Below are 23,405 nucleotides of genomic sequence, written 5' to 3'. Positions count from 1 at the left end.
CAACCGCCAAAAAGAACCAGAACCGTAAACACTCCTAAATGGTTGTTTCCAGAGGAAAAAGCTGGGAATATGTTTGGGAAGGGGTGAAGTAGAGTAGAAAATCTTTGCTTCTTGCTGTAATGCCTATCTTACCGAAATTTTTTTCCATCTGAATGTATTATTTTGATGATAATTTTTTAAAAAGTCAAACTAAAACCCTTTCAAGTAATCTGACATTATTTTACCTGGATGCATCACATGTATTTTGTTAAGGATTGAACACAGTCTCTATTTAACAAAGATGGAACAAGAAGGGCAGCACTCTTTTATTTCAGAGAACCCTTGAACATCATTTCTACCAGTATAGCCAGGAAAAGTCATCAGCTGTCATTTATGCAGAATTTAAAAATTCAGTTACAATGGATAAAGAGAGGAAGATACAGCTCAAGAGAGTATTTGGATGTTGCTGGGCATGAGGTTTCTAATTGCAGATATAACTGGAGCAGATGTTTTTGTGGCCCTCAAAGGGGTGTTGAAGTCCTCATGCATCAATCCAGGGCTCTCCCTGAGCATCCAGGTTGATTGGGCCCTGTGGTCCTTTATGACCCCTCTCCACTCAGCAGAGGTAGGTGTGACTTTCCCATGCAGTGGAGCTTGCTACTGTTTTCTCAAGAGGTGTTTTGGCAATATGATCTCTTTCCTGAATCTCTGGACCACCTTTCTGGGTCCAGGGCTCACTGCCAGGCAGGCTCTGCTCCTTGCCTAGTACAGTATCCAGCCTTTGTATCCCAGGTGCTCTGCTCCAAAGCTGCTGAAGAAATGTCTGGCGCTGGGAATTCTGAGTTCTTGTGGTGTGAGAGAGGTGACTTGGCTTCAGATAGCCAGCATGTTGCTGGAAATGGCCACACTCGGCCTTGTTTCCCTAAGCGCAGTAGTGTTGCTGGTAAAAGTGAGGAAGGAGAATCTAGAATTATTTCCGAACTCTTTCAATGCTGAGTTTCTAGAAGCCTCCCAGTTGACAGAAGCCATCTTCCAAGGATATTTTGCATATTCAGGTGGGGGATGCTTTACGTATCCAGCAGGTAACCAACAATACCTGGAGAAAAGCAAATCTCAACCCATGACTTGTTGCATGCAATGCGAAATGCACATCTTTTATTATATTTTGTGTCTTATTTAAATTAAGTAATTTTTCTTCTTTATTATTTTCCAAATCAGAGCAGAATATGCCAGCTCTGCATTTATCACCAATTCTTAATTTTTTCTGGTTATTCCAAAGTACTTATTTTCTTGAATAACTTCTCTTTTTCAGCTTTCTTTTCTGGGACAACAGATAGAGGACTCACGTGCCAATCTAGTTTTTAATTCTATTAATGGATGAATTCGGAGAGTGTGGAAATAGTCCTCTTTCATGAAACTGTGAATCTAAGAATAATCCAATGTCAGACTATGCTTGTGTTATGGGTGGGTGTGACACATTCAGGCTTTTAAGCATTTTTTTAAAAAATAGATTCATAGATTTCCTTGATCGGTCTAAGGTCAGATTCAGTACTCTTCCCTTCAGTGTTAGGATACAAGTTTTCTCTACATTTTCAAAGTCAGCCTATCCCCTTGACCTCCACCTGTGCGCTTTCCCTCTCACCTCCTCAACTTCAACCTTCTTATCGGTGTTTTTCTTGGACGTTTAAACATGAAGCAGACTCTCTACTACCGAGAAAAGTTTCCCTTAATTTTAGGGCCCCCTGTGGTCACTGATGTGTCCATCATCTATTGACTCTCTTGCCAGCGGGCATTTTTTGAAACACTGACGATTTTCAAAGCACTGTGTTAGTGCCTTAAGATGAGTAAGATGCATTCTTTCCACCAAAGAGGTCTGCAACAGTAGAAGAGGCTCTCCCTAGGTTGTGGCCTGACTTCTGCCACTTCCTAGCTGTGGCAAGTGTCTATAACTCTCTGCACTTTACCCTCCTTTACCTGAAAAATAGGCAGTATCACTTAAAGTCACCATAATTCTGTGATTTATGAATAAGTAATAATATGATAGTATGTAGTAACTGGCTGTAAGGGAACAATACAATTACAATGGAAATTCAGTGGAAGATAAAACCACCTTCTGCTGTCTCATCAAGTGAAAAAGGTAGCAATTTTAATGGAATCCCCCGAAAAATTCCAGCAGTAGAGAAATCTGAGTGAAGCTGTGGAGACCAGAAGTGTGCAGATGTGTGTAAGACATGGCACACAATCTTAAATAACTGCCAAATTGTTTCCACTTCACCAGCTTGCTAATCAATAGGTCACGCACCAAGAGTGAGGTAGAGCAAGATGGCATAGGATTGGAGACGGATGACGGAGAATGTCAACTTTTAGGAGGTGGATGGAGAAAGAGGATTTGATAAAGAAGCCAGAGGAAGTCTAGAGAAAGAAAATCACCAAGTTTCCAAAGGAGAGAGTAATCCACATGGTGAAATGCCTCAGAAGTTGAAGAGTGCGAGAAGTGATCAAAAGCGATTTTACTAACCAAGAGTTCATTGGTGAGTTTAGAGCATGAGAGGAAAGTCACTCAGCATTGAATTTAAAATTGAGATATTGAGAAAAGAAAACTATGAGAGATCAGTGTTTTATAATTAAATGGGCCACTGCCATTTGAGAGGATAATGAACAAACTTTCTTTTCCTCTCTCTCTCTCTCTCACATTGTCTCTTTCTCTTTTAAGAACAGAAATCTTTGGCTTCTGTTTGTGCCAATTCCATCTGTTTCTTTGCCAATGGTGTTTCATTGCTAGATGACTCTGCTGTAAACAAATTAACAAAATTTGCTAACCTATCAACTATTACAGAACTCTTCAAAACTGGCAAGCAGTAAACAAACGCGGGAAGAATTTGGGTATATGCTGGGATTGTTAATTTACTTAATAACTTTTAAGCATTACTAAATTCTAACTAACACTTTTACCAGTAAAATGGTAGTTTGTAAGCAGCTGACTTTGACTGCTGCGGGAACATTCATCTTTTAAGTTCAAAACCAAGGATATTCACCACTTGTATAGCTATTATATTATATATTTTATTGTATTATATTTCTTATCTCCAATCTAGTACATAATGAGAAAGAGCAAAAGGCCCAAAGGAAAGAACAGGTAATCTTAAAAGTTGCCCTTTTGCTTGCTTAAAAGCTTTAACCAATAACCGTAGTCATTAATAACTTATTAAGTGCTAGGGATTTGATTGGAATTTTATTGTCTCTATATTTTCCAATTACCCCCAATATACAGGTAGGGAAATTGAAAGCTTGAGAGTCACTAAATCATCCAGAAGCCCATAGCAGAGAGTGGGTGAGGCAGCACCTGAATGAGAGCTTTTTAAGTCTTTACACTTCAGTTCTCAATCAGCCCAGGGACAGTACATGCAACCCCTGGTTGGATGTAGATGGAAGGCGTTTGATATCTGTCAAAGGACAAATATTTGTTAGTCAGAGGTATTTGGCTTTAAGTAACAGAAACTCACACACATTAGCTTAAACAAGCAGAAGGAAACGGGCTGGAAGAACAATGCTGTATTTCAAGGAAGACCTGAGCAACCTGTCTTCGGGAACAACAGAAATCAAGGACGCTCTAGGACTTAAAAATTAAAGTTATCAGTTGCCTATTCTGCAAGCACTGAGTGCTTTTTTCCTGGTTCTCTAAGCTTTGTTGACATATGGTTCAAATCTTTGCAAGAAATCCTGTGTACTGGCAATGATAGACTTCCAGTGAGTCAGAGGTCTGCGTGTGGTGCTGTTACCCATTACCAGGGCCCAGGATCACATAGTATACACATAGCTATAATATTCAACTCTCTGTGTCAGGGAGAGTCCTCAGAAAATGGTAAGACTGGGGAAAACGGTGTCATGAATGGGACAATATTTAGAATAAGACTATCCTAGAAAATCATTATGTGTATAAATGCTAAATCATGATCTCTTCTGCACTGAATATTGGCATTAAGGAAAGGTGAGGACTCACAGGGAAAGAGAACTTCTGACTGACTCTTCTACTGTTTTCACAGATGCTATGAGAATGCTTCTGCTGCTGCTGCTAAGTCACTTCAGTCATGTCCGACTCTGTGTGTCCCCACAGACGGTATAACAGGACAATTTTGTTGGCCTAAGAGTTTTGATAGGCAGAGTGCCTGACGAACTATGAATGGAGGTTCGTGACACTGTACAGGAAGCTGTGACCTAAACCATCCCCAAGAAGAAGGAATCCAAGAAGGCAAAATGGCTGTCTGAGGAGGCCTTACAAATAGCTGAGAAAAGAAGAGAAGCAAGAGGCAACAGAGAAAAGGAAAGATATACCCATGTGAATGCAGAGTTTCAAAGAATAGCAAGGAGAGATAAGAAAGCCTTCCTCAGTGATCAATGCAAAGAAATAGAGGAAAACAGTAGAATGGGAAAGACTAGAGATCTCTTCAAGAAAATTAGAGATACAAAAGGAACTCATGTATATGAAATGGACATGGATATGAAATATGGAATGATATGGAATAAAGGACAGAGATGGTAAAGACCTAACAGAGCAGAAGAGATCAAGAAGAGGTGGCAAGAATACACAGAACCGTACAAAAAAGATCTTAATGACCCAGATAACTGTGATGGTGTGCTCACTCACCTAGAGCCAGACATCCTGGGGTGTGAAGTCAAGTGGGGCTTAGGAAGCATCACTACGAACAAAGCTAGCAGAGGTGATGGAATTCCAGTTGAGCTATTTCAAATCCTAAAAGATGATGCTGTTAGAGTGCTGCACTCAGTATACCAGCAAATTTGGAAAACTCAGCAGTGGCCACAGAACTGGAAAAGGTCAGTTTTCATTCCAATCTCAAAGAAGGGCAATGCCAAAGAATATTCAAACTACCGCACAATTGCATCATTTCACATGCTAGCAAGGTAATGCTCAAAGTAGGTTCACTCTGAGGTAGGTTTCAACAGTATGTGAACTGAGAACTTCCAGATGTACAACCTGGCTTTGGAAAAAGCAGAAGACTCATCCATTGGATCAGAGAAAAAGCAAAAGAATTCCAGAAAAAAAAACTTACTTGTGCTTCATTGACTATGCTAAAGTCTTTGACTGTGTGGATCACAACAAACCGTGGAAAATTCTTAAAGAGATGGGAATACCAGATCACTCTACCTGTCTCCTGAGACACCTGTATGCAGTTTAAGAAGCAACAGTTAGAACTGGACATGGAACAATGGACTGGTTTAAAATTGGAAAAGGAGTAGGTCAAAGCTGTTTATTGTCACCTTGCTTATTTAACTTATATGCAGAGTACGTCTTGCAAAATCCTGGGCCAGAGGAAGCACAAGCTGGAATCAAGACTGCCAGAAGCATCAGTAACCTCAGATATGCTCATGGTACCACCTTGATGGTAGAAAGCAAAGAGGAACTAAAGAGCCTATTGGTGAAGGAGAAAGAGGAGAGTGAAAGCTGGCTTTTTAAAAACTCAGCCTTCGGAAAACCAAGATCATGTCATCATGGCAAATAGAGAAAAAATTGAAACAGTGACAGGCTTTCTTTTCTTGGGCTCCAAAATCACTGCAGATGGTGACTGCAGACATGAAATTAAGAGATGCTTGCTCCTTGGAAGAAAAGCTATGACAAACCTAGACAGGGTTTTAAAAGGTAGAGACATCACTTTGCTGACCAAGGTCTGTCTAGTCAAAGCTATAGTTTTTCCAGTTGTCATGGATGGATGTGGTGTGAGTTGAACCATAAAGAAGGCTGAGGGCTGAAGAACTGATTCCTTTGAATGTGGAGCTGGAGGAGACTCTTGAGAGTCCCTTGGACTGCAAGGAGATCAACCCAGTCAATCCTAAAGGAAATCAACCCTGAATATTCATTGAAAGGTCTGATGCTGAAGCTGAAACTCCAATACTTTGGCCACCTGATGTGAAGAGCTGACTCATTGGAAGAGACTCTGATGCTGGTAAAGATTGAGGACAGGAAGAGAATGAGGCAGCAGAGAATGAGACTCAATGGACATGAGTTTGAGCAAACTCCAGAGATAGTGAAGGACAGGGAAACCTGGGGTGCTGCAGTCCATGGAGTCTCAGAGTTAGACATGACTGAGTGACTGAACAACAAGGTGTGTGTTGGCTCCTATTTTCCCAGAAGAAACTATAATTGCTGAAGGAAGGGTTAATGTCAATTAGGCAACCAGAAAAGGGCATGAGAGAATGGGCTGAGGGCAACAGGCAGTACATTTTTGAGGAACTGAAAGAAAGCTGGTGTGCCTGTGACGCAAATAGCAAAAGGGACCATCAAATTATCATATAATATATTTTCACAGCCCTTTCTCTTTTATTTGGACCCTTATCACAAACACTATTTTAACTTTTCTTTATGTGATTATTGAGTTAATCGTAGCTCCTCTTCCCATAATCTTAAGGTAATGAACATATGTCTTAAAATGAGTAACAGATTCAAGGAATAAAAGGAAATTTGGGAAAAAATGAGGAACAGGAAACAGGAGAGTTTGCGCTTCCTATTCGCTTTTGCTTACCATTGTACTCCCAGGACTCAAACTCAGCGCCCAGTGCCCAACAGAGAAGCCTGAAGACACAGGTGGGCTCTGAACCCACAGGGTCGTGTGGGCTCAGCTTCCATTCTCATTCTTGGGCCTTTAATTCAGAAATTTTACCATATATGGGGGAAATGTCTTCATTTCCCCTGCTTTGTTCACTTAGCAGCAAGCTCTGAGGGGAGCGGGTGTGTGTAGCAGTTACTATTGTGGGTGTTTGTGTATATTAGTGTGTGTGTGTGTGTGTGTGTGTGTGTGTGTGTGTGATAGTGGCCAGGGTGAGTAGGAAGAATGCAGCCCAACACTTGATCCATGGAACAATTTTAAAGATAAATTTAAGACATAAGATTTACCCATTGTGATTTTGTTCTTTTACGTCTTTCAGGGGAGCTCAAGAAACCCAGAAAAACAATTCTAAAGAACATATTTCCTGCATTCCCTCTGGTAACTCTTGTTTATTTACTGGTTAACATTTCCTACCTGACTGTTCTGACACCCAAGGAAATTCTCTCTTCAGGTTTGTACATAAATTGCTAAGACAATAAATAATAATAAAGACAGCATATGTAAGTATCCCTTTACCAGCTGGAACTGTTGTTTGCTTTTCACTATTTTATAGAGAATCTATTGTAATCTTTGAAGATGACAGAGGGGACAGAGTATGGTTTGGTTAAGAAAAGAGTTTCACATTTAAGCATGGTAATATGTTTTTTGCTAATATGGAAACTATACGTAATGCTTGCATACGACGCAGATTCAAGGTCAGCATTCCTTTCATGATCTCATCTCACCAGGGTGATGCTGGGTGATCAGAGCTTCTATCTACTAAAACTCTGACAATGTGAGTTTTCCAAATACTCTCCTAGATGACGTAAAGAATGATAAACTTGAAATATAGGATAGTAGCAATTAAAAGAATAGATGCTAATGTATATAATTTATATGATAAATATTAATATGTAATATAATGTCATTTTTTATCATAAATAACTCTAAAATATATGGTGGCAGAGGGCTCTGAACATATTGGAAATTTGACTAAAAGATAACTATTTGAGACCCCTAATTGATTTGAATCAGTTCTGATGAGATGGATGAAACTGGAGCCGATTATACAGAGTGAAGTAAGCCAGAAAGAAAAACACCAATACAGTATACTAACACATATATATGGAATTTAGAAAGATGGCAATGATGACCCTGTATGCAAGACAGCAAAAAAGACACAGATGTGTATAGCAGACTTTTGGACTCAGAGGGAGAGGGAGAGGGTAGGATGATTTGGGAGAATGGCATTGAAACATGTATACTATCAGGTAAGAAATGAATCACCAGTCTATGTCCGATGCAGGATACAGCATGCTTGGGGCTGGTGCACGGGGATGACCCAGAGGGATGTTGTGGGGAGGGAGGTGGGGGGGGAGGTTCATGTTTGGGATCACATGTACACCCGTGGTGGATTCATATCAATGTATGGAAAAACCAATACAGTATTGTAAAGCAAAATAAAGTAAAAATAAAAATTTTTAAAAAATGAAATAAGAAAATCTTAAGGAGATAAAACATATATTTAAAAATGAGCAACAGATTCAAGGAATAAAAGGAAATTTGAGGAACAGGAAATATGAGAGACTAGCAATTTCCTCAAACCAGCTTAGCCTTTGAGTAATCACCTTCTGTGATAAGCTATCAGCCAGTACCTTGGGGACTAATCTCTTCTGAGTAGTTATTACTGCTTTGGTAAATCCTTGGGGCACTGGGAATAAACCTGGGGGAGGTTTAATATAAAAGTCATAACACGCTCTGCCTGAGGTCTTGAGCTCCTGCCACGTAGGAAGTTGCCATTGCATGATATCACTGTTGATTCACAGTGGTCTAGCTGTCTTTGGGAGCTGTATGCTAGAAATAATCAACATTCTGAGAATTTGCAAGAACAACCTGACTGCTAAATTGGATAAAAGCAAGCAGTGTGTTAGTTGCTCAGTCATGTCTGACTCTTTGCAACACCATGGACCGTAGCCTGCCAGGCTCCTCTGTCCATGGACTTCTCCAGGCAAGAATGCTGGAGTGGGTTGCCATTCTTTTCTCCAGGGGATCTTCCCGACCCAGGGGTCAAATCCATGTCTCTTGCATTGAAGGTCGATTCTTTACCATCTGAGCCACCAGGAAAGCCCTCTACTTTGATTATGTAGAAAATAAATTAACAAAGCTAGCTATAGATGTGGTGAGGGCTGTTGGTCAGCTGGCTAGCTGTAATGGTTCACTGAAGCTGACATCTGTTATGGCCAGTCATGAAGATTGTGAAAAATAATGAATATCTCTTCTCAGCTGTCATAATAGTTTCAACATTTTTGTGGGTAACTTTGGTATATGTGGAAGACTCATGAAGTATTTTGACATATTCTTTTATACATATCCTCAGATCTTGTTTAAATTCTGAAATAATATTTTTATTGCAAATACCTATTTTTATTGTATTATGAACTTTAATTAAGAAAAAAATCAGAGCTATACACGAAAACTGTATGTACAGGGACAACCATCATAACATTATCTAAGAGAGCAAAAAATTACAGATCACCAAAATATTCAATAAATTTGAAATAGATAAATAATTCCCAGCAAGTCATATAATAGACCACCCTGAGCTCCGAAGATCGTGTTTTTGAAGAATGCTTAAAGTAAAAAGACAATGAGAGAATTTCATTGTATCTACCATTAGCACCACCTGAGGGCTTCCCAAGCACGCTAATGGTAGAGAACACGCCTGCCAAAGCAGGAGCTTTAAGAGAGGTGCTTTCGAACCCTGAGTTGGGAAGATCCCCTGGAGGAGGGCATGGCAACCCACTCCAGTATTCTTGCCTGAAGAATCCTGTGGACAGAGGAGCCTGGCGGGCTGCAGTCCCTGGGGTCACAAAGAGTTGGGCACGACTGAAGCGATTTAGCAATGAGAGAAAAGGCAGGATGTATATTACAATATATAACAGAAAGTAAATAGTTAATACTGATCTACAGGTGGTTTTTGTTTATTCCTTACTTAAGTTTCTGTCAAGTCTGACATCATGGGGTCTGTTCAGCAGAGGTTCCTTTGTTTACTTACAAAGCTACCGCTTCATTCCAGTATCTTCCACAGTGAGGGTCAGATTTAACAGGTGGGAAATAAGAACAGGCAAGTGCTGTGGGGTCACAAGTTACAGCATCTGCCATTCTGAAACATCAGCTTAACGTGATCACCAACAGAGTCCATCTTTTCATCTTCACTTAAATTTAAACTGACTTTCAGTCTGGATGAAGAAGAGTTTCACGGGAGCACCCTTTAGTTGCAAAAGGAAAGAGGCAACAACTTGACCGCATCAGGATACTACTGGAGAAAGCTGGCCTGATGCTGTAATTACCAGAATAGTAAAATAGTCTTGGTAGGCTCAGCACGCTAAAAGCTTTACTTGGATTATCGTATTTAGCCTTCTCGGTAATACAGAAGGCAGATACTACTGTTATCTCCATTTTACAGAAAAGGAAACAGGTTTCTACAAGTTGAGTCACCTGCCCAAAGTCACACAGCATGAAGTGGAAACCAGCTTCAAATCTGGGCAGTTTCTTTGGGATGTTTGTCTCTCACTAAGTACGAAATATAAGAATGAACACTCGGAGAAAGCAGCATTTTAATCACCATCAACTTTGGCTGACTTGCAACCAGCCTTTCTTTTCAGTTCTTGCTTCTGCTTCCAACTAACAATGTAATGCAAGTCGCTCAGTGGTGTCCGACTCTTTGCGACCCCAGGGACTATACAGTCCATGGAATTCTCCGGGAAAGAATACTGGAGTGGGAGCCCTTCCCTTCTTCAGGGCATCTTCCCAACCCACGGATCGAACCCAGGTCTCCCACATTGCAGGCAGATTCTGTACCAGCTGACCCACCAGGGAAGCCCACCTAGCTATCCCCTAATTGTATCAGTTATTGAGTAGCCACTAGGATTTGAGTATCTAGCTAGGTATGCTGGGTGTAGAAAGGAGTAAGACTTGGCTTCCGCAATCATGCAGAGTTTAGTCTACCTGGACAGTCAGGTACGCCAAAACCACAGTAGGATCCCTGTCACGTGGGGGCCTCCAGAGTACACAGGGAAAGACAATCTTCTTTCTTTTAACCGCTGATCCTCAGTGTTTTCAGACCTAAAATGGGAATAAATAGTGCTCACCTCCTGAGAATGTGGGATGTATTAAATGAGCTAAGGCATGCAGACAGCACAAAGCCGCAGTGATAGTTATTATTGCTTGTTTATTATTTGATATTCATTTGCATCAAAATGGAAGGCAGGGGACTTCCCTGGTGGTCCAAGGGCTAAGCCTCTGTGCTCCTAGTGCAGGGGGCCTGGGTTAGGGAGTTAGATCCCATATGCTGCAACCAAGACCCAGCACAGCCAAATAAATAAATAAATAAATATGACATTTAAAAAAATGGAAGGCAAGGGTAACCATAGCATAAGTAGTTGGAATTTGTCTCTAATACCCACATGCATGCTCTTTTTTCCTCTCTCAGTTTTTGGATAATTGATAACAGGCTGTGAAATGATAGGTTATCTTTCTCAAAGGTATTTTACCCATTAAAAGGAGTTTTCTTAATGATTTAAGCCCCAAATGAGGACCCTCTAATTAAAGGGTTTCATAAATTGTAACTTGCTATGTTATACTTTGGGGCTATAGATTTGTATCTATCTCTTAAAGACATCACAAAAGTGACTGACTTTTCTCCCTAGGAATTTTCTTTATGTGAATTGCTTACATTAACTTCCTAATATTTTATGGTTTTGTTTTTAAAATCTAACTCTTTGGTTTATATAAAACTTGTTTTTATGTATATTTGAAAGAAGTCTTCTAAATGTATCTTCTTTATTTCTGAGATGAACAGCCAATTACCAATCTGTTTTGTTTTGATAGTTTTTAATTTTAAAATATATATGCATCTATTTCTGAATGATTTATTCTGTTCTATTAATCTATTCCGTATTAGTATGCAGTTTCTTAAAAATAGCAATGTTTTAGTTACCCTATTGGGTTGAATATTGTCTCCCAAAGTTCATGTCCTTACCTGAACCTCAGAATGTGAATCTATTTGGAAACTATGCTTTTACAGATGTAGTTAGTTAAGAAGAGGTCATAGTGTGTATAGGATGGACACTTAATTCAACAAGATGATGTCTTTGAAAGCAGATGAGCAGAGCCGTGCAGAGGAAAGATGTGTGATGGGACACCGAGAATGCCGTGGACTTCTGAGGCAACGTTTGGAATAATGTATCTGCAAGGAGATCCAACTAGTCCATCCTAAAGGAAATCAGTCCTAAATATTCATTGGAAGGACTGATGATGAACTGAAACTCCAATACTTTGGCCACCTGATGCAAAGAACTGACTCATTTGAAAAGACCCTGATGCTGGGAAAGATTGGGGGCAGGAGGAGAAGGGGACGACAGAGGATGAGATGGTTGAATGGCATCACCGACACAATGAACATGAGTTTGAGCAAACTGATGGAGTTGGTGATGGACAGGGAAGCCTGGCGTGCTGTAGTCCATGGGGTCACAAAGAGTCAGACACGACTGCGCGACTGAACTGAACTGATCTGCAAGTTGGGGAAAAGGCCAAGAGTGGCCAGAAACTTGACCCTTCAGAGAAGGCAAGTGGACTTCCCACAGAACTGTGGGAGAGGAAATTTCGGTTTTTTTCACGTCACCCAGTTTCTGGTACTCTGTGGCAGCCCTAGGGAACGTACATAGGTTTTAATGCTCTTAAAAGAAAAGTCCTATTTGGTTATCTGGTAGTGTATGTTAATTTTCCTCATCTTGTAAAAAATGAGTATTAATTATTACTGCCTTTTCATACACCATGGCAAATTCTATTTGAATTTTTGTTTTCATTACTTGGTTGTATTGGTTATTTCCGGAAGAACTCACATTTTCCAATACTGAGTCTGTCTTTTCAAGATGATTATCTTGCCATTTATTAGGTTATCTTTATGTCTTCAAAGAAGTTTTATAATTTTCTTTACAAAGATCTTGCAAATTTTTGTTCATTCCTATATATTCCATATTTTCTTTCTTTTTTTGATAGCAATTATGTTTGGGATACTTTAATCCCTCATTATTTTTTTCCAACTGGTGATTGTTGGTATTTAGGAAAGCCATTTTTATTGTGGATGATCTTGTATTTGGCTAAACTGAACTCTCACTATTCCAATAATTTTTTAGAAGACTATTTCTCATTTGCTAGGAAGATAATTGTCATCGTCAGAAAAAGAATTTTGTTTCTTCCACTTTTAGTTTTTAGATATCACTTATATGTTTTGCCTTGTGGTGATGACCAACACCTCCAGAACAAGGTTGAAAACTGTACTGATATTTGCATCCTTGCTCTGATCTTAACTTCAGTGGAAATAACTTTTATGTTTTACAATTAAAAATAACTAATGCAAGTTTATACATATACGCAATCACATGGGTATTTATAGGGAAATTCTTATCCTAGCATAGTTTCCTTTTCTTTCCTTGCAGTGATAAGCTTTTGTTTACTTGAGTAAAAATAAATATGAATTCCCTGCCCACCCCCAAAAAAGTAAAAGAGAGACATGAGGCTTTCATGAACCCTGAAGAGCAGATGTATATTTCTACATTGCACCATCTTTCTATCTCAAGTATTCCCATCATCACTGCAGACTCATCAAAAGAGATGATGGTTCCAGTGACTTTCCCTGTGGTTATCTGTTCACGCTGGAGGGTAAGACAGCTCTACATATGGTCCTCTGCACTTTTCTAAAACAGTTTCTAACGTGATTTACCTGAGATTTCCTTTGTCAATGTTCTGGGGAATTCTCTTTACCTCCACCTGTTCCTTTTGTCCCATGTATTTCTCTTTTTCAGTTGATTCTTTGTTTTGGAAGGGCATGTTATTTTGTAACTTCATGTAAAAGGTAATGGGAGAAAAATTTCATGAGATATTGCAAGTATGTAACTGTCTATTTTATTTTCTTTGAGTGATAGCTTGCAAGTAAAAGAAGTCTTTGGAAATAATTTTGCTTCAGAATTTTGAGGTATTTCTCTGCTGAATTCTAAATTCCAATATTGCTGTTGACATTTCAAAATCATTCTAATTTTTAAAATTTCTTGTTTAATTGTTCTGGTTAGACATTCTAGTATATTCTAATTCCGAATCCTATATATGTGGCCAAAGCCCTGTTCCCCACCCCCACCCCCCACAACCTGAAAAAAATGTAGGTACGTTTTTGGTCTTCAGTATTTTAACAAATTTAATGGTAATGGATTTTTATGTGTCTTTACTTTCACCTGTTGTGTTAGACCTTCATGAGCCTTTTCGAAATGGAAAATATTTTGGTTTGAGGAAATTTTCTTGGAGCATTTCATTGATAAATGCCTCCTCTCTCTGTTGGTTTTTCTGGAATTTTTGTTATTTTCGTGTGAACCTCCTGAACCTGTCTTTTGATTTTTTATCTCTCATTTCCTATTTTTAATCTCTATTTGTTTGCTTGTTGTTACTTTTTTGTTGCCGTTTGTTGTTCAGCCGAGTCCAACTCTTTGCAACCCCACGGACTGCAGCCCGCCGGGCTTTCCTGTCCTTCACCATCTCCCGGAGCTTGCTCAAACTCGTGTCCATCGAGGCGGTGATGCCATCCAACCATCTCATCCTCTGTTGTCCGCTTCTCCTCCTGCCTTCAATCTTTTCCAGCACTAGGGCCTTAATGAGTTGGCTCTTCGCATCAGGTGGCCAAAGTATTGGAGCTTCAGCTTCAGTATCAGTCCTCCGAATGAATATTCAGGACTGATTTCCTTTAGGATTGACTGGTTTGATCTTGCTGTCCAAGGGACTCTCAAGAGTCTTCTCACACTCCACAGGTCAAAAGCATCAATTCCTCAGTGCTCAGTATTCTTTATGGTCCAACTCTCACATCCATACATGACTACTGGAAAACCAGTAGTTTTCAGATGTTTTGTGAGCCTTAACTGTCTGTTCATAATTAATAATAATGGGCGAATATGTTGATTGGGAACTCCAAATGTATACATATAGCTTACATGCTATACATATGGCGATCTGAGTGAACCAATTGTTAAGGCATTGTCAAGGCCAGAATCTGTACCTCTTTCATCTTGGGTAGTCAGGTTCCCCAGAGGAGTCTTCTAATCTTCTTAAAGGCAGGACTCTGACTTTCGGGTATTGGGAGCTGAGCTGGGGAATGGGACTAGAGAGCACAGTCTCTGCAGTTAGTAATCAATGAATACAAACTCATCTCATTTTCAGAGAGTACCTAGAACTTCAACCGTGCTGATATCTCCCATCAATAAATCTGCAGTCATTCGCTATGGTAGCACAGGAGCCGTTGCCTAGGGATTAAGACTAGAACTGAATTCTAGATCATTTCCACATAATCTTCTTTATTTAAGTGGTGTAACTGCCCCAGCCCCAGTCAGACCTAATTCCATTAATTTACATGATGTTTTTGAGCATTCTGCAGAGTAAATCACCTTGTTTCTCAACTTCTCCTGCTTTAAAGACCCACATTTGTAATGCATCTTTAATGCATTTGCTTTCCAATTTGCAATATTTTGGAATATTTTTCTCAAAAAATAAAAACAAAACCTTTTCTCTTTTCCCCCTTCCTCATGGGGTTATTTATTTGAAAACCTCTTCATTCTGGTTTTACTGGGATTACATAAGAGTGAAGGTACAGCGTTCTGGGCAGAATAGTGGAGTGGGTAGCCTTGCCTTTCTCGAGGGGATCTTCCCAACCCAGGGATCAAACCCAGGCTCCCCCATTGCAGGGGGATTTTTTTTTTTTTTTTACCATCTGAGCCATCAGGGAAGCCCCAACATGCTGAAGCGGGTAGCCTATCCCTTCTCCAGGGGGTCTTCCCCACCCAGGAGTGGAACCAGAGTCTCCTGCGTTGTATTGTAAAACATGTTTCATGGCTTAGCATATTTGTTGTGTGTAGCTGAATTTAAGAGGCTTCCATGGTGGCTCAGATGGTAAAGAATCTGCCTGCAATGTAGGAGACCCAGGTTTGAGCCCTGGGTTGGGAAGATCCTCTGGAGAAGGAAATGGCTACCTAGTTCAGTATTCTTGGGGCTTCCCTGATAGTTCAGAAGGTAAAGAATCTGACTGAAATTCAGGAGATCCAGATTCCATCCCTGGCTCAGGAAGATTCCCCTGGAGAAGGGAATGGCAACCCCCTCCAGTATTCTTGCCAGGAGAATCCCATGGATGGAGGAACCTGGTTGGGCTACTGTCTGTGGGGTCTCAAAGAGTCAGACATGACTGAGCGGCTAACACACACACACACACACAGAAGAGTAGCTTAAATTGGGGCTTCCCAGGTGGCTCAGTGGCAAAGAATCTGCTTGCCAATGTAGGAGATGCAGGAAATGGATTTGATCCCTGGGTTGGGAAGATCCCCTGGGGAAGGAAATGGCAACTCACTCTGGTATACTTGACTGGAGAATCCCAGGGACAGAGGCGCCATGGGGTTGCAAAGAGTTGGACATGACTGAGCATGCACTCACGGCTTAAACAGATGTTTCTTCAGTCTGACATTTTAAACCGAAGACTTTATTTTTTTAATGTGTTGCAAAGATGTTTTTTTAAACAGGTAATATGTCCATCAAGAAATCTGAGTTGATCAGACTCATTATTCTGAATAAATTTTAAAGGAAAGGTGTTGAAAGACATTTGACTTAAAGATCTTTGTCTCAGTGATATAAATCGTTTTAAAACAAGAATGTGACTAGTGTACATTGTCTTGTCTCATGGCATAGTGCAATATTTTCTTCCTTCTAGTGGCTGGCCCCATTCTCAGGCTAAATTTGGCGTTCGCACGGTCACATATGGCCCACAAGGCACAGCTCTACCAAGATGACCTGTAGTCTCACCACGCTTCAGTTCCACATGCTTAGGTTAATGGTGCATTCAAAATTTCTATCTCAGTTAAAATCTTATGGAGGATGATGTGTCTAATGGCAAGTCAGAAAATTCCTTATTACCTGGGATCTTTGAGCATTTTAATATACAAGGGAGATCTTACAGGTTGTCCCCTTTTCCCTTCCCTTACCTGAGTTTATTCAGGTAAAAAGCAAAATTACACTCATCTTCAAGGGGATGAATCATAATGGATCTTGGCTAACCCCTATAATCTAATACTCCGGGCCTGTGATTTGTCTAGGAGTGGGTGTGAGACCAGCTTTTGCCAACAAAATGTAAGAGAGGGTCGAATGCAGGGCTTATGAGACATATTGTTCTCTCTGGTAAAAAAGAGAAGCCAGAACAATCTCTCTGTCCTTTCCTTTCTTGGATTTTATCATGTAAAGGTGGGATGCTTGAAGCTGTGCTGACCATCTTGTAACCCTGATATGCAAGTCAAGAGAACACGGACAAATGGAACACTCATCTTGTGAAGCTGGAAATATAACCAGCCCTAGAACTGCTTCCCTCCAGACTTCTTTATATGACTTAATTTAATACACTTAGGATTTAAGATACTTTTATCTAGTCTGCTGCTGCTAAGTCGCTTCAGTCGTGTCTGACTCTGTGCGACCCCATAGACGGCAGCCCACCAGGCTCCCCCGCCCCAGGGATTCTCCAGGCAAGAACACTGGAGTGGGTTGCCATTTCCTTCTCCAATGCATGAAAGTCAAAAGTGAAAGTGAAGTCGCTCAGTCGTGTCTGATTCCTAGCGACCCCATGGACTGCAGCCCACCAGGCTCCTCCATCCATCCAGTCTACTTTAAACCAAAAGTATTTTAACTGGAAAAATGGTAAAATGCGAGGTGTTTGGCGGTCATTAAGTGATGAGATGGTAATCAATATCTTTAAACCTGTTTTATCATTTACAAATTGGAGTTAACACTCACCACTTAGGGATTTATGAGAATTAAATGAGGTAATTTAAATTTAAAATGAGGGGGTGTGTGGGAAGCATGTCACAAGGAAAAGGATACATGTCTACATACAGCTGATTCATTTGCTGTACAACAGAAATTAACACAACATTGTAAGGCAATTATACTCCATAAGAAATAATAATGACATTTTATAAAGTAAAATAAGATGCTTTTCTCAGTGTCTGGTAGCTGGTAATCTCTAAATAAATAATAGTAAACCTTATCTTAAATTAATTAAGACATCTAGCTTCTTTCATTTTAATAATTGTCTTAATAACACTCATTTTTTGGCCTAATGAGACTATATACACTTGGGAAGCAAGCCCAACCTTATGTGTATCTTTTCATGTCCAGTATGAGGCACAGGATAAATGTTCCATAAAATTTATGAAACATAATGAACATAGTAGGCATGCAATGCCTTTTTATTAAGTTAATGAATAAAAGGGTGAGTGAGTGAATCAGCGTGAATTGTCTGCAGGGTCTATTGATTACCCTAAATTGTTAGAAGGAAAGGTGACGTAGTATCCAAGCAAGTTCTGTGAAAAATTTGGCAGAGTGCCTCGAGAGAAGGTGGGATGGGATGGCAACGTGAGCTCTATGCTGAACGTTGCGCCGTGTCCCTTAGGATAAAGCGGTCCACCGCATCCTGGGGAAGTATCCCGGAGCTGCGCAAGCGAAATCTCTTTGAACTGTGTTAGGACAGAGCTTATCTCTTACCCTATCTGGAATTTTATTTTAGAATCTTACAGGCTTATGCAGCATTAAATTTCACTTTATAGAATACACATTTAGCATTTTGCCATAAGCAGAACTCATTAAAACAAATGGAATGTACCAGAGAGGTTTCTACAGAACAAGGTGTTCCTTGTAAAAGCCCAGGGCCTCTGTAATTCTCTTCTTTTTCTGAACGGATGGTTCATTCTGGGCACCGAGCAGAGCTCCAAATCCAATATCATCATCTGCTGGTCCCAATCTTATCACAACAGTTTGCATTTTTAAAGGAAATACATAAAACTGAAAGATAATATTCTTTTCGTTTGCTCACAGGAAACAAGCATTGTGTTTTTCACTGAAAAATTCTGGCTCACACAACCCTTGACATCACAACTTGATCTCAAAGCCCATTCTTGTTTTGGAATTTTTTGAAAGTTTGATTGCAAGTTCTGCAGAAATCATGATTTTAAAAGCAAGAGCTCAAACTGCTTTTGATGCTGGTTCCACAGGATCCAAGGTACCTCAGGTCAGTGTAAAGGAAATGACTTAAACCAATGATCAAACTTGTGTGTAATGTCCTCGAGAAAGAAGTAATTTAGAATCTGAGAGAAACAGCTCTGAAAAACCAAAGTCCTTGAAGAATTAATGGTATCGTTTCTTTGGTTACTCTTCTGGAAAGACGCTGAAAGAGTCTGGGGATGGTATCCGAGGTTAAGGGGGAAAGCCACTAACGGGACAGTGCCATACGGTTTCTTCACCTTGTAGATGAGCTGAAAGACGACCCTTGCCGAGTCTTCAAACCCCAGTCACTGGAAGACTCATCTTGTGGTCTGATACGGAATGTCTGTTCACAGATTTGTGAATCAGTGATGACAGAAGGGAGAGTGTGGTTGGCAGGTGGAACCTGACTGCATTGAGGAAATTGTCAGCTGTGGTAAAACCAGTGAATGGAGGGCTGAAGCTCCAGTGAGAGACAGGATTCAGTGAAAAGTCTATAAAGCAGGGTATGCAAAGTGTTTGAGAATGACACTGTCACTCTCTGTCCTGAGATGGAGACTCTGTATGTTTGACACTGAGGATGGAGGTGTGCATGACAATCCCTCATCCTCCTAAAATTGTTGCTTAAATGAAATTGTGCCTGTGACAAAGACAATACTCGTCATTATATGTGAGGCAAGAGTCGCTATCAAGCAGAGGCAATTATTTAGACTGTCTTCAGACACTACTCTAAACCAGACAGCTATGATAGGAGCAGGCCAACCATTCTATCTCAGACATCCGTGATTTACTGATTCTGAGTTTTATAGCAAGAGAGAATGGATAAAAGAATTTCTGACATGGAGAGAGAGAATCATCTTTCATTCCACAACTATCAAGACTCCTTTAAAAGCACTAGAAAATGTCCAGCAAAGTGGAAGCCAGTGCTGATCATGAGACTAAGAGTTCATTGACACACAGTGTGTCTGAGATCGTACAGAAGTTACCTGGTGGCCAAGTCTATCTCAAAAACTCTCCCTTCTACTCTTCTCCTCCCCATTACAGATGGCCAACATTCTATTGACTTCTTTCAAAATTTCCAACAAAGGCTAGAGATGGTTGGCTACTTGAGAAAAATTGAGCACATTAAAGGATGTGGCTAAGCTACTTACTATTTTCAAAATTTGAAGAGGAATATTTCAGACAGAACAGAGTAAAACAGAAAGAAAAGAAAGTCTTTTGAAGTTGCATCGAGGAGCTCAGGAAGATAAGAACCCATCTGCAGAAATGGGAAGATGTGGTACATGGATTTTTTTTACTGGTATTTGAAACTCCTCATGTACAAGATTGAACTTCTTCCCAAGCAAGCCTTCTCTAGTTTTACCTCTCAGTAAGTGGCATCAATATCTTCCCAGCAATGTACACTCACACTTAAGAGCTATCTTTGAGCCCTCCTCCCCCTCCCTCCCCAATATTCAACAGGCTATCTAAAGTCCTATTGATTCTATCTTGACAGGGTTTCTCACATCGCTTCTCTCTTTTCCATTGCCATAGCTACCTTCTTAGTACAAGTCCTTAACTTCTGACCACCAATTCTAGAGTGTTTGCCAATATCAACAATCAATTCTCTTTTTTTTTTTTTTAAAGTAGTTGCTGCCATACCTTCTTGTGGTATCCTAGGCAGATGTTTGGTCTTTGGCTCATATCCCTGGCACAGAGCTCCTAAAACCCTTGGATTTTCCTGAGTGATAAGGGTGGAAAAAAAAAAAAGCTTCTTTTGTTCTAATGAGGTGACTCTTAGGGATCCCTAGATACCTTCGGGATGGTGTTATGTCATCAGAAACCCAAGCCTTGATTAGAAGCTTAGAAACTTTAGCTCTGATATCCCAGTCTTCCAGAAGGGGTGGGTCTGGAGATTAAGTTAACCACCTATTATTTAGGTTATTATAATGACCTCCTGTTATTTAATCAATCATGTTTATGTTATGAGACTTTTAAGTGATGGGGTTTGGAGAGCATCTGGGCTGGTGAACACATCTGTATGCCAGAAGGGGGCACACCCCACCTCTAAGGAGACGGAAGCTCCCGCACTCACGACCCTTTGAATCGTGCCCTGGGTGCCTCTTCGTCTGGCTGTTCATTTCTATCGTTATAATACCTTTTCTAATAAACCAATAAACGTAAGTGAAGTGTGTTCCTGAGTTCTGTGAGTCATGCTAGCAGCTAACTGAACCTGCGGAAGGGATTGTGGGAAACTCTAATTAATAGCCTGTTGGTCAGAAGTATGAGAGACCGAGGTTTGCAGTTGGAATCTGAAGTGGAAATGATCTTGTGGATTTTGTGGGTTTTCTGGATCTTCCTGCTAACATTCATGACCCCCCTGAGAGGGCACCCAGACAAATTTTCCACGTATTATCTATCTTCATTTCACATAAAATGCCAGGAACCGGCACCTTGTAAATCAGTTCAGTTGCTCAGTCGTGTCCGACTCTTTGCAACCGCATGAACTACAGCAGGCCAGGCTTCCTTGTCCATCACCAACCTTGTGAATATCAGACTGGAAAATGATATACCATTCAATATGTATTATTATATCATGTATATGTACTATTACTGCCATTTAGAAATTATAAAATAACTTAGAGATCTGAAAAAAAAACCCTATAATTAGATAACCCCTAAAAATGTGTTTATTATATGGTCTACTAAATCTAGGTCATATATTGAATTCTAAGTTTATATGGCTTTAACTTTCTTTGGCAGACTTATCTGAAAATTCTTTTAAGTCTCTGAAATAGGCAAACTAAGATCATCTGGTTTTAATTAGCTTATTCAAGACAGTGAATTATGATGGTCAATGGAAATTAACACCAGTTTTTAGGGAATAAAGTAAATCATGCTCTGGGCATTGCCAAAATATGTTATTTTGATTGTTTTGACCTTAAACAAGCTAGTTCTCTCAAATGATTCAGTAAATAAACTTGATCTTACTCCAAGCTTCCCCAAAATTTTAACCACAGAAATCCTTTCAATTGTACTTTGTTTTAAAACAAGTGGTATAGAATTTGGAAACCCTACACACAAATGAAAATAAATTATCTTACAAAGTAAAAAAGAGATGATTTTTATATTCAAGGAATGTTTATACAGCCACTATTTGCCAGGCAAAAACTTTTCAAGACTTCAAATGTAATCTAAGGATGGAAATGGGAGATAATCTGATAAATAGGAGGCTACAGCATCAGAGCCCGTTCATCACTTTCCCAGTACCCAGAGGAAAGGCCAGTGTAGGCTTTACCTGGTACAATTTCAGTTGAGTTTAAAGACAGAATTACCAGAGAAAACAAGTCAGCTTTGTACCTCAGTTCAGTTCAGTTCAGTTCAGTCGCTCATTCGTGTCCGACTCTTTGTGACCCCATGGACTGCAGCACGCCAGGCCTCACTGTCCATCACAAACTCCCAGAGTTCACTCAAATTAATGTCCATTGAGTCAGTGATGCCATCCAGCCATCTCATCCTCTGTCGTCCCCTTTTCCTCCTGCCCCCAATCCTTCCAAGCGTCAGGGTCTTTTCCAATGAGTCAACTCTTTGCATCAGTTGGCCAAAGTACTGGAGTTTCAGCTTTAGCATCAGTCCTTCCAATGAACACCCCAGACTGATCTCCCTTAGAATGGACTGGTTGGATCTCCTTGCAGTCTAAGGGACTCTTAAGCAGCAATTCTTTGGCGCTCAACTTTCTTCACAGTCCAACTCTCACATCCATACATGACCACTGGAAAAACCATAGCCTTGACTAGACCGACCTTTGTTGGCAAAATATTTCTGCTTTTGAAGGCAGGAGACCCCGCTTCGACTCCTAAGTTGGGAAGATCTGCTGGAGAAGGGATAGGCTACCCACTCCAATATTCTTGGGCTTCCCTTGAGGCTCAGCTGGTAAAGAATCCACCTGCAATGTGGGAGACCTGGGTTCGATCCCTGGATTGGGAAAGTCCCCTGGAGAAGGGAAAGGCTACCCAGTCCAGTATTCTGGCCTGGAGAATTCCATGGACTGTATAGTCCATGGAGTCGTAAAGAGTCAGACACAACTGATCGACTTTCACTTCACTTCACTTCACTTCAACCAGTGGATTTACTTAATATATTTATAAAAAGATAATCCAAGGTTATTGACTTTAGGAGGAGAACTCAGATTAACTGGTTTCAGATTAAGAAACTTTTCACAGCCAGCTTCCTGCCAAATTGTTAATAAATATGCAGACCCAATCAAATACAAAAGTGGTGTTTCTTTTGTGCAACTTGGCTTGCATTTTCCTGAAAGTTATCAGTGAGGGCACGGCACTGATTTATCTATCGAACCATTTTATGGGCCAGAGGGCTTTTCAAGGAGATGTGCCCATATGTTACCTTCACAAGTCTGAGTCTTGGGAACTGTTCCTAACTGATGTTGATGGTGGGGTTGTCCACGGCCCAGCCCTGCTGGCTAATCCACTTCCAAACAGCAGCTGAGGAGCTGCAGCCAGGGTCCTCCGTACAGACCCTTATGCTGATTGGAGGAAGCCCTAGGAGAAGGCTTGGAGCAAAAGGGAGAAAAGTCCAGGCTTTTGAGAGACAAATCTGACTCTGGAAGCCTTGAGATCTCATCACTGCCTCTGGAATTCTACCGTGGGGGTACAATTCATTTCTGCTGGATGAGAAGAAAATAGTGAATTTAACTCATCTTATGTCCTCCGCTACCAT

At 40.4% G+C, this 23,405-nt stretch overlaps 1 protein-coding gene across 1 annotated transcript; it reads left to right on the top strand.

Moving 5' to 3' along the window:
- LOC102173951 (solute carrier family 7 member 13) lies at nucleotides 399-16,460 on the top strand. Its single transcript, XM_018058080.1, is given in 4 exon segments — nucleotides 399-450; nucleotides 453-1,061; nucleotides 6,919-7,050; nucleotides 16,375-16,460. Coding segments are annotated over 4 exon segments (879 nt in total).

This window comes from Capra hircus, chromosome 14, assembly GCF_001704415.2.
Source record: "Capra hircus breed San Clemente chromosome 14, ASM170441v1, whole genome shotgun sequence".
NCBI lineage: Eukaryota > Metazoa > Chordata > Mammalia > Artiodactyla > Bovidae > Capra > Capra hircus.
This window is presented reverse-complemented; position numbering and strand designations above follow the sequence as displayed.